Here is a 17,531-nt window from a genome sequence, read left to right on the forward strand (position 1 = left end):
AAAATAAAGTACACCAGCTTGAAGATGAACTTCAGTCTTTGAACAGTGTGATGGTATGCATTACAGAGCATTCGTTGCTGCTGCAGGATGACATTAAAGGCAAGGGAATGACGTCTTTATATTACAGGTGGCACATAGTTCAAATCTAGTGATGATCTGATCACAATTAGTAAGAACAAACATTTTGAACTGGCAGCCATTGAAAAAAGCTACATGCTGTGAGAATTTAATTATTGCCACACGCCAAACGGTAATGTGGGCATTTTCTGTCACAAATTAACCAAAGTCCTGGAAAGAGTCTCAACCATCTAAACTGACATAATAATATGTGGATATGTGAAGACACTCCAAGGGATTGGGTGAGGTGGAGGGGGGGGATTATTTACCATGAAGAAATTATTTGAATGGGGCAAAAATCAGATGATTTACTGAAGAGAAAGAGATTCACACATTGAGCAAGTCAATAATGTTCTGGTCCACCTCTGGCCCTTATGTAAGCAGGTATTCAGCTTGGCACTGATTGATAAAGAGTTGTTTGATGTCTTCCTTAGGGAAATCATGCCAAATTCTGTCCAGCTGGTGCGTTGAATCGTCAAAATGCCATGTCCACTGGAGGACCCTATCCATAATGTTCCAAATGCTCTCAGTTGGGGAGAGATTCTGCTACCTTGTTGGCCAAGATAGTGTTTGGTAAGCATGAAGATAAGCAGTAGAGACTCTCACCGTGTGCAGGAGGGCATTATCTTGCTGAAATATAGGCCCAAGGTGGCTTGCCATGAAGGGCAACACAACGGGGTGTAGAATATCATCGACATAGCACTGTGCTCTAAGGGTGCCACAGATGACAACCAAAGGGATCCTGCCATGAAATTAAATAACACCCCAGACCGTCACTCCCGATCATCTGGTCGTATGGCGGGCAACAGTCAGTTTAGTATCCCACTTCTGTCTGTGGCGTCTCCAGACATGTCTTCACTGTTCACTGGGGCTAATTTCAAAGCAGGACTCGTCACTGAAGAAAATGTACTCCTTTCAAAGACATTCCAGCCCACCATTTGGCCCAACAGCCAGAAGTGGTGGCCTGAGATGACATTTCTTTTTGTAGCAGGACCTATTTGTCATCTGCGGTACCCTTCGGCGGTGGTATGTCGACGATATTCTACGTTTCATTTTTTTGCCCTTCATGGTAAGCCATCCTGGGCTCACATTTCAGCAAGATAATTCTTGCCTGGACACAGTGAGAGTCTCTAACGCTTGTCTTCATGCTTGCCAAACCTTACTTTGGTCAGCAAGGTTTCTGGACTTCTCCCCACCTGAAAACATTAGGAACATTATGGGCTGGCCCTCTGCCCAGCTCAGGATTATGGCGATCTAACACATCAGTTGGTCATAATTTGGCACGATATCCCTCAGGAGGACATCAAACAACTCTATCAATCAATTCAAAGCCAAATAACTTCTTGTATAAGGGCCAGAAGTGACCAATGTGTTATTGACTTGCTCAACATGTGAAGTTTTTTCCCCTGAATAAATAATCCTATTTTTCTGAAATTTTAATCATTTGTTTGTCCTCAAATGTACATCACATCTATTGATTCCAACCAATTCAGATAATTTCTTTGTGATGTGTCATTTCTTCGTCTTCATCTTCTTTTCTCCCCCTTTGAGAGCCTTGAGTACTGGAGCGAAGGTGAAATTACTAATAATTTTCTAAATATTTTAAATATAATTTATGTATTTTGAGCACTTTTGGCAAGGCTTAAATGGTAAACACTGCTATTAGGATATCAAAAAATGTAGCTTCAGTCTTAGACTATATACTTACAGATATCATCAGGGAATATAGTAGGTAATCTTTGCCTTTTTGATCATTATTCTCAGATAATAAAGCTATAGATGGACTTGGTAAAGACCACAGAACTGTAAATCTTCAAAAGGATCTTCTCAGAATATACAAGGTGTGCAACTTTGCTTCTGTCATTTGCCGATAGGTGGCAACAATGGTAAGTAGTAGTCGAAAGGAACAGATCGCAGACATCACGCAGTTAGCTTGGACCTTGGTCAACATAATCTCAGTCAAACACTAGTCAATTTGTGTCTGCATCATAAAGTGGTCTTGATTGAAAATGTCAGTTTACAAGCCTAATTCTCATCATTTGTGGGTGGTGTAACGGTTTTGTTTCAATATGAAGAAAACAGCGGCTGAGTCTCATTGAATGCTCTCAAGTGCGTATGGTGAGGACACTATTGTGAAAGAACACGTTGTGAGTGGTTTCATCGCTTCAAGATCGGTGATTTTAATGTCATACACTGGCATAGTAGTGGAAGAAGCAGAATTGGAGACATTGCTGAGTGAAGATCACATCAAACTCAAGAAGAATTGGCACAATTAGTGGGAGTGACACAGCAAGACTTTTCAAACCATCTCAAGGCAATGGGCACGATTCAGAAAGAACGATCTTGGGTCCTATGCGATCTAAAACCAAGAAACGTTGAACAGCGTTTGTGTGTTTGTGAACAGTTGTTTCAGAAGCAGAAATGGAGGGGATTTCTGCATCACATTGTGACTGGGGATGAAAAATGGGTTCATTACAATAATCCTAAACACAAAAAAAATCATGGGGATATCCCAGCCATGGTTCCACATTGAAGGCCAAACCAAATATTCACGGCTCCAAGATCATGCTCTGCATTTGGTGGGACCAGCTCGGCGTCGTGTACTATGAGGCATTAAAACCAAGTGAAACAGTCACAGGTGCTCATTATCAAACACAATTAAGGTGTTTGGGCAGATTATTAAATGACAAACGGCCGCAATACAGCGAGAGGAACGATAAAGTGATTTTGCAGCATGACAACGCTCGACGCCACACTGCAAAAGAGGTCAAAACATATAAGAAAACGTTAAAATGGGAAGTCCTACCCCACCTGCCATATTTTCCAGACATTGTTCCCTCCGACTATCACCTGTTTAGATCAATGGTGCATGGCCTGGGTGCCCAACACTTCCAATCTCATGAAGAAGTCGTGATTGCATTGATTCATGGATCGCTTCAAAAGACGAACAATTTTCTCGATGCACGACTCTTACACTACCCAAAAGATGGGAGAAAGTAGTGGCCAGCGATGGAAAATACTTTGAATGATACATGTGTAACCAGTTTTTTTTTCCATTAAAGCCTCAAATGATTGGCGGAAAAAAACAGCGGAAGCAAAGTTGTACACCTCATATAATACATACTTTTTCTACAAATATCAACAATATCATGAAAAGGATAGACTGCTATTCACTGTAAAGATGACACTTTAAGCTGCAGACAGCCACAACATAACAACTGTTGCACATTGAGCTTTCAGCCAATGCCTTCTTCAGAAAAGAGAAAACACACATATTCACACAAACAAGCACACATCATGTGAACTTCAGCACTGTCTCTGGTTCCTGTGGCCAGAATGCAACATTCACATGGAACGAAAACAGCAGCCTGGAGTGGGGTGGGGAAGGGGAATGAATATCAGGGTATGGGTGGGAGGAGAGAAGAGCACTCTAGCACTGTCTGGTGAAGCATGCAGACTGCAGCAGGACAAGGCTGCCAGTTATAACATAAGGAGGCTGTGGGGGATGGAGGAGGTGGGAACAGGGAGTGCAAAATGGGGAGGGGAAGAGAAGAGAATGAGAAAACTGTTGTGTGCATAGGCAGAGACCAGTGCACAGTAAGGGTACGTGGACATGAACTGGGAGGAAGTCATAGGACAGAGGGCACAGAAACTGTTGGGTGAAGGATGGGGGAACAGTAGGTAGCCTTTTTGAGAAGACATTTCTAAAGTAGCCACCTCTACAGCAACAGCTAAGAAAAAAACTGATAACAGTAGGAACACCTCAGAGACACTTAAATTTCTCAGTCCTTTAAAAAAGGACTGCACTAATCCACAGTTCCTAGACTACTATCGCAGGTAAAGAAAAATTACTACAGGAGGGCAATGTTTGTTGCAAGATCATTCAATGACAACATAACATTTAAGGCAGAAAATAAAAGCAAAGTAGCATGGGATGTCGTAAGACAAGAAACTGGAAAAGGCTGGCAGATGTGAATGACTATTTCTCTTATTTCTCTGGTATTGCAGAGAAGCTGAAACAAAATCTTCCTATAACACACAAAGCATCACAAAGACCCACAAAGCAACCACAATGATGTTATTTTCCTCAACAGAGCTTGAAGTCAGGAAAACAGTACAGAAAGTAAACAATAAGAAGTTGGCATGTATGTATGAGGACCCAGTTTCTGTTCTAAAAGTGTGCACAGACAGCATACAACTCCCATTAATGAGCATAATAAATGAGTCCTTCAGTCAGGCATTTTTCCAGAGTTTCTACGCATGCACCAGATGTGCACTTACTAAAGAACGGTAATGCACAAAGTAATTGAAAACTATTGGCCCATTTCACTATCATCTACTTTCTTAAAAATATTCAAATCTGTTATACAGGATTGACTAATGAGTTACATGAACTAATACTTCCCCTACTTTGGTTTCCAAAGTAGGGGGAAGTACAATAATAGCCATTACTGAGTTCACTCAAGTGGTACTTTAAGATCTTGACAAGGATGACTGTATTTTAGGCATATTCTTAGACTTGCCTTGAGTTTTTTTACACTGTAGATCAGAAAGTACTGCTCAAGAAGCTAGAAGCACTAGGTGAAAGAGGAATAGCAAACAAATTTTCCCAGTCTTACATGCAAAACAGAATGCAAAAGACTGAGATAGTTCAAAAGTCTGCTAATGATAAGTTTTTAGCACAACAGTTGTCAGACAAAAGACACATAAACATAGGTGTTCCTCAGGTTAGTGTATTGGGTCCACTACTGTTCTTAATATAAACAGATGATTTTCCAGATAGTGAAAGACATGGAGAAAAAGTTCTTGTCACTTTAATATAAACAGATGATTTCCAGACAGTGTAAGGTATGGACAAAACGTTCTTGTCATTGGTGACAGCAACATCATAGTCACTGATATAACACCAGAGCTTGTGTTAGAGAAAGCAAATGAAACCATCAAGAATGGTTATGGTTGGGCAGTGTGTAATAAATCTGCATTGAACATAAAAAAGACAAACAATATGCACCTCACCAGACAGTGAAAACAATTCTGCCACAATAGGTGTAGATAATAAAACTACTGATTGTGTAACAAGCACAAGGTTGTTAGAGATCTATATTGATTATCAATTAAAGTGAATGAGTGCACAAAGATATTGGCAAAAATAATGTCATCAGCATGTTATGCTCTTAAGGTTTTATCATCAGTATATAATATCAGTATCTCATGCTGACATAATATTCCTACTATGTTCAAGTATTTGCTATTGCGATTCTTCTCTAGAATTATTTACAAAATTGGGCAGTCTTTTTGCACCAAGTGAGCACATCTACCAATCTGCGGTGCATATCTAGGATAACACTGCTAAATATTCCACTAATAGCTCTTTATACAATCATTGAACAGGAGCCAGCAATGGACTTACATAAATCAAGGAGAGGGGGGGGGGGGGGCTCAAAAACAGTAGTTTCTATCATCAAATAAAATTATATAATAAACTGTCCAAGGAAATGAAAGGCATTACTAAAATACATCTGTTCAAAATGACAGCAAAAACACTCTTCATAACCATTGCATACTACACAATTAAAGACTACTTGGAGGATTCAGAGTAGTGGGTAATAACAAAAGGATTAACTACAAAGCCCTGTTACATTTCAATACGTGACTGTGATTTACTGCTTTTGCAAGGAATATGTGTCAGGATCTAAACTGCATGGTATTAATGTTTTGTACAGGTGGAAAATTCTGGGCAGAGATGGAGTAATCCACTGTTGTTGTTGTGGTCTTCAGTCCTGAGACTGGTTTGATGCAGCTCTCCATGCTACTCTATCCTGTGCAAGCTTCTTCATCTCCCAGTACCTACTGCAACCTACATCCTTCTGAATCTGCTTAGTGTATTCATCTCTTGGTCTCACTCTACGATTTTTACCCTCCATGCTGCCCTCCAATACTAAATTGGTGATCCCTTGATGCCTCAGAACATGTCCTACCAACCGATCCCTTCTTCTAGTCAAGTTGTGCCACAAACTTCTCTTCTCCCCAATCCTATTCAATACTTCCTCATTAGTTATGTGATCTACCCATCTAATCTTTAGCATTCTTCTGTAGCACCACATTTCGAAAGCTTCTATTCTCTTCTTGTCTAAACTGTTTATCGTCCACGTTTCACTTCCATACATGGCTACACTCCATACAAATACTTTCAGAAACGACTTCCTAACACTTAAATCAAAACTCGATGTTAACAAATTTCTCTTCTTAAGAAATGCTTTCCTTGCCATTGCCAGTCTATATTTTATATCCTCTCTACTTCGACCATCATCAGTTATTTTGCTCCCCAAATCGCAAAACTTCTTTACTACTTTAAGTCTCTCATTTCCTAATCTAATTCCCTCAGCATCACCCAATTTAATTTGACTACATTCCATTATCCTTGTTTTGCTTTTGTTGATGTTCATCTTATATCCTCCTTTCAAGACACTATCCATTCCATTCAACTGCTCTTCCAAGTCCTTTGCTGTCTCTGACAGAATTACTATGTCATTGGCGAACCTCAAAGTTTTTATTTCTTCTCCATGGATTTTAATACCTACTCCAAATTTTTCTTTTGTTTCCTTCACTGCTTGCTCAATATAGAGATTGAATAACATCAGGGAGAGGCTACAACCCTGTCTCACTCCCTTCCCAACCACTGCTTCCCTTTTGTGTCCCTCGACTCTTATAACTACCATCTGGTTTCTGTACAAATTGTAAATAGCTTTTCGCTCCCTGTATTTTACCCCTGCCGCCTTCAGAATTTGAAAGAGAGTATTCCAGTCAACATTGTCAAAAGCTTTCTCTAAGTCTACAAATGCTATGAACGTAGGTTTGCCTTTCCTCAATCTAGCTTCTGAGGTAAGTCGTAGGGTCAGTGTTGCCTCATGCGTTCCGATTTTTCTACGGAATCCAAACTGATCTTCCCCGAGGTCGGCTTCTACTAGTTTTTCCATTTGTCTGTAAAGAATTCGCGTTAGTATTTTGCAGCTGTGACTTATTAAACTGATAGTTCGGTAATTTTCACATCTGTCAACACCTGCTTTCTTTGTGATTGGAATTATTATATTCCTCTTGAAGTCTGAAGGTATTTCGCCTGTCTCATACATCTTGCTCACCAGATGGTAGAGTTTTGTCAGGACTGACTCTCCCAAGGCTGTCAGTAGTTCTAATGGGATGGTGTCTACTCCTGGAGCTTTGTTTCGACTCAGGTCTTTCAGTGCTCTGTCAAACTCTTCACGCAGTATCATATCTCCCATTTCATCTTCATCTACATCCTCTTCCATTTCCATAATATTGTCTTCAAGTACATCGCCCTTGTATAGACCCTCTATATACTCCTTCCACCTTTCTGCTTTCCCTTCTTTGCTTAGAACTGGGTTTCTGTCTGAGCTCTTGATATTCATACAAGTGGTTCTCTTTTCTCCAAAAGTCTCTTTAACTTTCCTGTATTCAGTATCTATCTTACCTCTAGTGAGGTAAGCCTCTACATCCTTACATTTGTCCTCTAGCCATCCCTGCTTAGCCATTTTGCACTTCCTGTTGATCTCATTTTTGAGATGTTTGTATTCCTTTTTGCCTGCTTCATTTACTGCATTTTTATACTTTCTCCTTTCATCAATAAAATTCAATATTTCTTCTGTTATCCAAGAGTTTCTACTAGCCCCCGCCTTTTTACCTATTTGATCCTCTGCTGCCTTCACTATTTCACCCCTCAGAGCTACCCACTCTTCTTCTACTGTATTTCTTTCCCCCGTTCCTGTCAATTGTTCCCTTATGCTCTCCCTGAGACACTGTACAACCTCTGGTTTAGTCAGTTTATCCAGGTCCCATCTCCTTAAATTCCCACCTTTTTGCAGTTTCTTCAGTTTTAATCTACAGTTCATAACCAATAGACTGTGGTCAGAGTCGACATCTGCCCCTGGAAATGTCTTACAATTTAAAACCTGGTTCCTAAATCTCTGTCTTACCATTGTATAATCTATCTGAAACCTGTCAGTATCTCCAGGCTGCTTCTATGTATACAATCTTCTTTTATGATTCTTGAACGAAGTGTTAGCTATGATTAGGTTGTGCTCTGTGCAAAATTCTACCACGCGGCTTCCTCTTTCATTTCTTACCCCCAATCCGTATTCACCTACTATGTTTCATTCTCTCCCTTTTCCTACTGACGAATTCCAGTCACCCATGACTATTAAATTTTCACCTCCCTTCACTATCTGAATAATTTCTTTTATTTCATCATACATTTCTTCAATTTCTTCATCATCTGCTGAGCTAGTAGGCATATAAACTTGTACTATTGTGGTAGGCGTGGGCTTCATACCTATCTTGGTCACAATAATGCGTTCACTATGCTGTTTGTAGTAGCTTACCCACATTCCTATTTTCCTGTTCATTATTACACCTACTCCTGCATTACCCCTATTTGATTTTGTATTTATAACTGGACTTCGAGTGTAGGAAAAGGGAGAGAAGGAAACGTAGTAGGTGAATATGGATTGGGGCTAAGAAATGAAAGAGGAAGCCGCCTGGTAGAATTTTGCACAGAGCACAACATAATCATAACTAACACTTGGTTTAAGAATCATGAAAGAAGGTTGTATACATGGAAGAACCCTGGAGATACTAAAAGGTATCAGATAGATTATATAATGGTAAGACAGAGATTTAGGAACCAGGTTTTAAATTGTAAGACATTTCCAGGGGCAGATGTGGACTCTGACCACAGTCTATTGGTTATGACCTGTAGACTAAAACTGAAGAAACTGCAAAAAGGTGGGAATTTAAGGAGATGGGACCTGGATAAACTAAAAGAACCAGAGGTTGTACAGAGATTCAGGGAGAGCATAAGGGAGCAATTGACAGGAATGGGGGAAATAAATACAGTAGAAGAAGAATGGGTAGCTTTGAGGGATGAAGTAGTGATGGCAGCAGAGGATCAAGTAGGTAAAAAGACGAGGGCTAGTAGAAATCCTTGGGTAACAGAAGAAATATTGAATTTAATTGATGAAAGGAGAAAATATAAAAATGCAGTAAGTGAAACAGGCAAAAAGGAATACAAACGTCTCAAAAATGAGATCGACAGGAAGTGCAAAATGGCTAAGCAGGGATGGCTAGAGGACAAATGTAAGGATGTAGAGGCCTATCTCACTAGGGGTAAGATAGATACCGCCTACAGGAAAATTAAAGAGACCTTTGGAGATAAGAGAACGACTTGTATGAATATCAAGAGCTCAGATGGAAACCCAGTTCTAAGCAAAGAAGGGAAAGCAGAAAGGTGGAAGGAGTATATAGAGGGTCTATACAAGGGCGATGTACTTGAGGACAATATTATGGAAATGGAAGAGGATGTAGATGAAGATGAAATGGGAGATATGATACTGCGTGAAGAGTTTGACAGAGCACTGAAAGACCTGAGTCGAAACAAAGCCCCCGGAGTAGACAATATTCCATTGGAACTACTGACGGCCGTGGGAGAGCCAGTCCTGACAAAACTCTACCATCTGGTAAGGAAGATGTATGAGACAGGCGAAATACCCTCAGATTTCAAGAAGAATATAATAATTCCAATCCCAAAGAAAGCAGGTGTTGACAGATGTGAAAATTACCGAACTATCAGCTTAATAAGTCACAGCTGCAAAATACTAACACGAATTCTTTACAGACGAATGGAAAAACTAGTAGAAGCCAACCTCGGGGAAGATCAGTTTGGATTCCGTAGAAACACTGGAACACGTGAGGCAATACTGACCTTACGACTTATCTTAGAAGAAAGATTAAGGAAAGGCAAACCTACGTTTCTAGCATTTGTAGACTTAGAGAAAGCTTTTGACAATGTTGACTGGAATACTCTCTTTCAAATTCTAAAGGTGGCAGGGGTAAAATACAGGGAGCGAAAGGCTATTTACAATTTGTACAGAAACCAGATGGCAGTTATAAGAGTCGAGGGACATGAAAGGGAAGCAGTGGTTGGGAAGGGAGTGAGACAGGGTTGTAGCCTCTCCCCGATGTTGTTCAATCTGTATATTGAGCAAGCAGTAAAGGAAACAAAAGAAAAATTCGGAGTAGGTATTAAAATTCATGGAGAAGAAATAAAAACTTTGAGGTTCGCCGATGACATTGTAATTCTGTCAGGGACAGCAAAGGACTTGGGAGAGCAGTTGAATGGAATGGACAGTGTCTTGAAAGGAAGATATAAGATGAACATCAACAAAAGCAAAACAAGGATAATGGAATGTAGTCTAATTAAGTCGGGTGATGCTGAGGAAATTAGATTAGGAAATGAGGCACTTAAAGTAGTAAAGGAGTTTTGCTATTTGGGGAGCAAAATAACTGATGATGGTCGAAGTAGAGAGGATATAAAATGTAGGCTGGCAATGGCAAGGAAAGCGTTTCTGAAGAAGAGAAATTTGTTAACATCCAGTATTGATTTAAGTGTCAGGAAGTCATTTCTGAAAGTATTTGTATGGAGTGTAGCCATGTATGGAAGTGAAACATGGACGATAAATAGTTTGGACAAGAAGAGAATAGAAGCTTTCGAAATGTGGTGCTACAGAAGAATGCTGAAGATTAGATGGGTAGATCACATAACTAATGAGGAAGTATTGAATAGGATTGGGGAGAAGAGAAGTTTGTGGCGCAACTTGACCAGAAGAAGGGATCGGTTGGTAGGACATGTTCTGAGGCATCAAGGGATCACCAATTTAGTATTGGAGGGCAGCGTGGAGGGTAAAAATCGTAGAGGGAGACCAAGAGATGAATACACTAAGCAGATTCAGAAGGATGTAGGTTGCAGTAGGTACTGGGAGATGAAGAAGCTTGCACAGGATAGAGTAGCATGGAGAGCTGCATCAAACCAGTCTCAGGACTGAAGACCACAACAACAACAACAACAACATTTATAACCCTGTAGTCACCTGACCAGAGGTCTTGTTCCTCCTGCCACCGAACTTCACTCATCATCATCTTCATCTTGGACAGTTTCCAGCCACTGGCTGGGTCTGTCGGGAACACAAGCCTCTCCATCGTGTTCTGTCTTTCCACCATTCCCCCTCTTCCACCTTCGTCCAGTTCTCTCCTCTTCTCGTCACACATTCCTTCACTCCCTTCACCCATCTATCTCTTGGTCTTCCCCTGGGCCTCTTCCCCTCCAGTTGCAGATCAAACATCCTCTTTGGAATTCTTCCCTCATCCATTCTCTTCATGTGTCCATACCACTGCAGTCTTGATTTTTCTATCCTGTCCTGTACTGGTTCCTCCTTTAGTCTTTCCCTCACATACACATTTCGCAATCTGTCTCGTCTTATTACACTCAACCTGCTCCTCTGGAACTTCATTTCACTAGCTTGTATTCTACTTTTGTCGCTTTTGTGCACTACCCATGTCTCACTTCCGTATGCCAATATGGGGACAAAGTAGGTTCGGTATATAATTCCCTTGGATTTCTGTGGCACCTCCTTGCTCCAAATAAGCCCCCTAATGCATTTGAAGAACTGCCCTGCTTTTCTGCACCTTTCATTTATTTCTTACTTTCAATCATGCTTTCCAGGTACTTGAAGTTCTCTACCACTTGTAGTTTTTCCCCTCCACAAGTTATATCCAAATTTGGCCTATTCTTCTTCCTTGTTGTGATAATTATTTCACTTTTCTTTGCAGAGAAATGCATTCCATATTGTGCTGCCGTTGCCTCCCATACATCTAACTGCTCTTGCACCTCCTTCTCGCAATTTCCCCATAACATCAGGTCATCGGCAAAAAGCACTGCTTTCATTTTATGATCTCCAATTGCATCTGATACTTGCCGTAGGATTTCATCCATAACAATAATAAACAATAAAGGCGAAAGTGCACTTCCCTGTCGCAGCCCATTTTCCAGCTTGAACCATGCAGTACGTTCCCTCCCCACTTTCACACAACTCTCACTTCCCTCATACATTTTTCTGACTTTTCGTGTTATCTCTTCATCTATCGTTTTGCGTTCAGCACATCCCAGAGCTTGTCCCTATAGATACTGTCATACGCCTTCTCAATATCTAAAAAGGCCATGATTAAGTCCTTCCCGTGCTCGTAGTGCCTTTCCTGCAGTTGCCTTACTGCAAATATGAGGTCCATTGTTGATCTTCCCGGTCTGAAACCATACTGCTCCTCTTGCAGTCTACTTTCAATACTGCTTCTTATTCTCTTCTCCAGGATCTTTTCATAGATTTTTCCACAGTGGCATAGCAGGGTGATTCCTCTGTAATTCTCACATCTCCTTTTATCCCCTTTCTTGAAGATCGGGACTATAATTCCTTTCTTCCAATCCTCAGGAATTCTGTTCTCCTTCCACACCACCCTCAGCACTCTGCATAGCCACTGGGTTCCTACTTCTCCTGCTGCTCGTATCATATCCACTGTTACTTCGTCCCAACCTGGTGCCTTGCCCCCTTTCATCCTCTTAATGGCTTCTTCCACTTCATTCCAAGTTAGATCATCAATTTCCCCACTATTATAATCGTCTGCTGCCTTAGGCTCTCCATCGCTGTTAGTTACCCGCTTGACGGCATTCAACAGATCTTCAAAGTACTCCTTCCAAATCTTTTTGAGCTCTTGCATTTCCTCCACAACTCTTCCATTATTATCCATGATCCTCAGGCACTCGCTTCTGTCGTTCCTCTTATTTCTTACCATGGTGTAAAGTACTTTTTTGTTCCCTTCACTGTCCTCTTCTAAGGTCTGTCACCGAACTTCACTAATTCCCACTATATCTAACTTTAACTTATCCATTTCCCTCTTTAAATTTTCTAACCTACCAGCCCGATTAAGGGATCTGACATTCCACGCTCCGATCCGTAGAACGCCAGTTTTCTTTCTCCTGGTAACGACATCCTCTTGAGTAGTCCCCGCCCGGGGATCCGAATGGGGGACTATTTTACCTCCGGAATGTTCTACCCAAGAGGACGCCATCATCATTTAACCATACAGTAAAGCTGTATGCCCTCGGGAAAAATTGCGGCCGTAGTTTCCCCTTGCTTTCAGCCGTTCGCAGTACCAGCACAGCAAGGCCGTTTTGGTTATTGTTACAAGGCCAGATCAGTCAATCATCCAGACTGTTGCCCCTGCAGCTACTGAAAAGGCTGCTGCCCCTCTTCAGGAACCACACGTTTGTCTGGCCTCTCAACAGATACCCCTCCGTTGTGGTTGGACCTACGGAACGGACATCTTTATCGCTGAGGCATGCAAGCCTCCCCACCAACGGCAAGGTCCATGGTTCATGATATTGACTTGTAAAATGGTTACTTCTGTACATTTTATAATCACAAACATATTCTTTAACAGACAATATTATTAAAATTAAATACATTAAGAGGATATCAATAGCAGAAAACACCAGCACCGTATCAGATTAATATGATAACAACAATTAATGATGATAAAAATCGACCACTCACTGTATAGAGGAAGCAGCAATTAATGACACACACACACACACACACACACACACACACACACACACACACACACAGAGAGAGAGAGAGAGAGAGAGAGAGAGAGAGAGAGAGAGAGAGAGAGAGAGAGAGAGAGAGAGAGAGAGAGAGAATCCTTCAACATTTACCAACTTTTCCACTTTCTCTGTCCAGAACAATCCATTCCAGTATTGCAGCAGCCTCAGGAGAACCAGAAGAACTTAGGTCTCTCTCTCTCTCTCTCTCTCTCTCTCTCTCTCTCTGTCTGTCTCTCTATGTGTTAAGAGAAAGGAAGACCTTTGACAAAAATACGTTTTGCCTTTCAGACAGTACAATAAGAGGAATAAAACAACAGCACTAAATTATTTAAGGTACTTGAAACAAAAACATCCTAGGACAATGAGGTAAAATTCAAATTTTACTGTATTTACAGCTTACCTAGTAAGTTTGTCCACAAATTAATCTGAGAAGTAATCAAAGTATCTGGAACACCACGTAGCTTGGCATACATTGATAACATTTCGTGACCAGTCAAATGTTCATCAAGAGCATCAAATTGCGGGCAATAGCCAATGTGTGACAAATACTAGAAAAAAATATTGAACATTGAAAAAATTCTGCAATTTGAGGACACGTTGAAAAGAGCAAACAAAGTAAAATTACCTTCTGTTTATTTTTTCCGAGTTTGTACTCAAAAATTGAAACTTCTCCTGAAGTGGGTATAATATCGCCCGTCAACATTTGAAATGTTGTTGTTTTACCAGCACCATTAGTTCCAAGCAAGCCAAAACATTCTCCCTCTCTGACACCAAAACTAATTCCTTTAACAGCTGGAAAACTGTGGTATTTCTTCACCAAATTGTAGACCAACAATGCATCATTTTTTACAATTCCTGCAATGAAATAGAATAATTTTAGACTTCATAAAAAGTAAGTGTAGGACAAGTAACTGATACATATTCATTAATTTAACACTTATTCTTAAAGAATGGATTACACAGCATCATATTTCAGTCCTGAAAAACCATCCAAAGAATTTCCAATTTTGCTATTATAATACCTATCAGGCTCATGAATAAACAGGCACAGGGTACATGATGTAGATTTTTAGATATGATTGGGAAATGCATAAAAGTAATTGTTGTTGTTGTTGTCTTCATTCCAGAGACTGGTTTGCTGCACCTCTCCATGCTATTCTATCCTGTTCAAGCTTATTTATCTCCAAGTAACTATTGCAACCCACATCCTTCTGTATCTGTTAAGTGTATTCATGCCTTGGTCTCCCTCTATGACTTTTATCCTCTGCAGTTCCCTCCAATACTAAATTCATGATACCTCAGATTGTGTCCTACCAACCAATCCCTTCTTCTAGTCAAGCTGTGGCACAAATTCCTCTTCTCCCCAATTCTAATCAGTATCACCTCATTAGTTACGTGACCTACCCATCTAATCTTCAGCATTCTTCTGTAGCACCACATTTTGAAAGCTTCTATTCTCTTCTTGTCTAAGCTAGTTATCATCCATGTTTCACTTCCATGCATGGCTACACCCCATACAAATACTTTCAGAAGAGAGACTTCCTGACACTTAATCTATACTCGATGTTAACAAATTTCTCTTCTTCAAAAACACTTTCCTTGCCATAGCCAATCTACATTTTATGCCCTCTGTACTTCAACCATCGTCAGTTATTTTGCTTCCCAAATGGCAAAACTCATCTACTACTTCAAGTGTACCATTTCCTAATCTAATTCCCTCAGCATCGCCTGATTTAATTCGACTACATTCCATTATCCTCATTTAACTCTTGTTCATGTTCAGCCTATATCCTCCTTTCAAGACACTGTCCATTCCGTTCAACTGCTCTACCAGGTCCTTCGCTGTCTCTGACAGAATTACAATGTCATTGGCAAACTGCAAAGTTTTTATTTCTTCTCCATGGATTTTAATTCCTACTCCAAATTTTTTTTTTTTTGTTGACTTTACTGCTTGCTCAATATACAGGTTGAATAACATCAGAGATACGCTACAATCCTATCTCACTCCCTCCTCGGTCACTGCTTCCCTTTCTTGCTCCTTGACTCTTATAACCACCATCTGACTTCTGTACAAATTGTAAACAGCCTTTTGCTCCACGTACTTTACCCCTGCCACCTTCGGAATTTGGAAAAGAGTATTCAAGTAAACAATGTCGAAAGCTTTGTCTAAGTCTACAAATTTTGTAAACATTGGTTTGCCTTTCCTTAACCTATCTCTTAAGATAAGTCGTAGGGTCACTATTGCCTTGCATGTTCCGACATTTCTACAGAATCCAAACTGATCTTCCCTGAAGTTGGCTTCTACCAGATTTACCATTCATCTCTAAAGAATTTGCGTTAGTATTTTGCAGCTGTGACTTATTAAACTGATAGCTTGGTAATTTTCACACCTGTCAGCACCTGCTTTGTTTGGGGGTTGCAATTCTTCTTGAAGTCTGAGGCTATTTTGCCTGTTTCATACATCTTGCTCACCAGGTGGTAGAGTTTTGTCTGAGCTGGCTCTCCCAAAGGCTATCAGTAGTTCTAATGGAATGTTCTCTGCTCCCGGGGCCTTGTTTCCACTTAGGTCTTCCAGTGCTGTGTCAAATTCTTCACACAGTATCGTATCTCCCGTCTCATCTTCATCTACATCATTTTCCATTTCAATAATGTTGCCCTCAAGTAAATAACCCCTGTACAGACCCTCTATATACTCCTTCCACCTTTCTACCTTCCCTTCTTTACTTAGAACCGGTTTTCCATTTGAGCTCTTGATATTCATACAAATGGTTCCCCTTCATCCAAAGGTCTCTATGATTTTCCTGTAGGCAGTATCAATCTTACCCTTAGTGATACATGCCTCTACATCCTTACATTTGGTCTCTAGCCATTCTTGCTTAGCCATTTTGCACTTCCTGACAGTCTCATTTCTCATTTTGAGGAGACGTATGTATTCCTTTCCGCCCGCTTCATTTACTGCATTTTTAGATTTTCTCCTTTCGTCGATTAAATTCAATATCTCTTCTGTTCCCAGGGATTTCTACGAGCCCTCTTCTTTTTACCTGCTTGATACTCTGCTGCCTTCACTATTACATCTTTCAAAGCTACCTATTCTTCTCCTACCATCTTTCCCCTGTTCTTGTCAATCGTTCCTTAAGCTCTCTCTAAAACTCTGTACAACCTCTGGTTCTCTCAGCTTATCCAGGCCCCATCTCCTTAAATTACTACCTGTTTGCTGTTTCTTCAGTTTTAATCTACAGTCCACAACCAATAAATTGTCATCGGAGTCCACATCTGCCCCTGGAAATGTCTTATAATTTAAAACCTGGTCCCTAAATCTCTGTCTTAACATGATATAATCTATCTGAAACTTTCCAGTGTCTCAAGACCTCTTCCACATATTCAACCTTCTTTCACAATTCTTAAACCTAGTGTTAGATATGATTAAGTTATGCTCTGTGCAAAATTCTACCAGGCGGCTTCCTATTTCATTCCTTACCCCATTCCATATTCACCTACTACTTTTCCTCCTCTTTGTTTTGCTACTATTGAATTCCAGTCCCCAATGACCATTAAATTTTCATCTCCCTTACCTATTCGCATAATTTCTTTCATCTCATCATACATTTCTTCAATATTTTCATCATCTGCAGAGATAGTTGGAATATAAACTTGTACTACTGTGGTAGGCGTGGGCTTCGTGTCTATCTTGACTACAGTAAAGCGTTCATTATGTTGTTTGTAGTAGCACACTCCAATTTTTTTTTATTCATTGTTAAACCTACTCTTGTATTATTGCTATCTGATTTTGTATTCAATAAATCTGTATTCACCCGACCAGAAGTCTTGTTCCTCCTGCCACCGAACTTCACTAATTCCCACTATATCTAACTTTAACCTATCCATTTCCCTTTTTAAAATTTTTAAC

At 40.3% G+C, this 17,531-nt stretch overlaps 1 protein-coding gene across 2 annotated transcripts in view; it reads right to left on the reverse strand.

Moving 5' to 3' along the window:
* Positions 1–17,531, reverse strand: part of LOC124605138 (phospholipid-transporting ATPase ABCA1-like) — a 423,943-nt gene that overhangs the window by 33,418 nt on the left and 372,994 nt on the right. For both annotated transcript variants that reach the window (XM_047136621.1, XM_047136620.1), the window contains 2 exons: positions 14,250–14,479; positions 14,025–14,172 (listed from right to left, as the gene is read on the reverse strand). In XM_047136621.1, coding sequence (XP_046992577.1) covers positions 14,025–14,172; positions 14,250–14,479 — 378 coding nt within the window. The remainder of the gene's footprint in view (positions 1–14,024; positions 14,173–14,249; positions 14,480–17,531) is intronic.

The sequence above is a fragment of the Schistocerca americana genome, chromosome 3 (genome assembly GCF_021461395.2).
Source record: "Schistocerca americana isolate TAMUIC-IGC-003095 chromosome 3, iqSchAmer2.1, whole genome shotgun sequence".
NCBI lineage: Eukaryota > Metazoa > Arthropoda > Insecta > Orthoptera > Acrididae > Schistocerca > Schistocerca americana.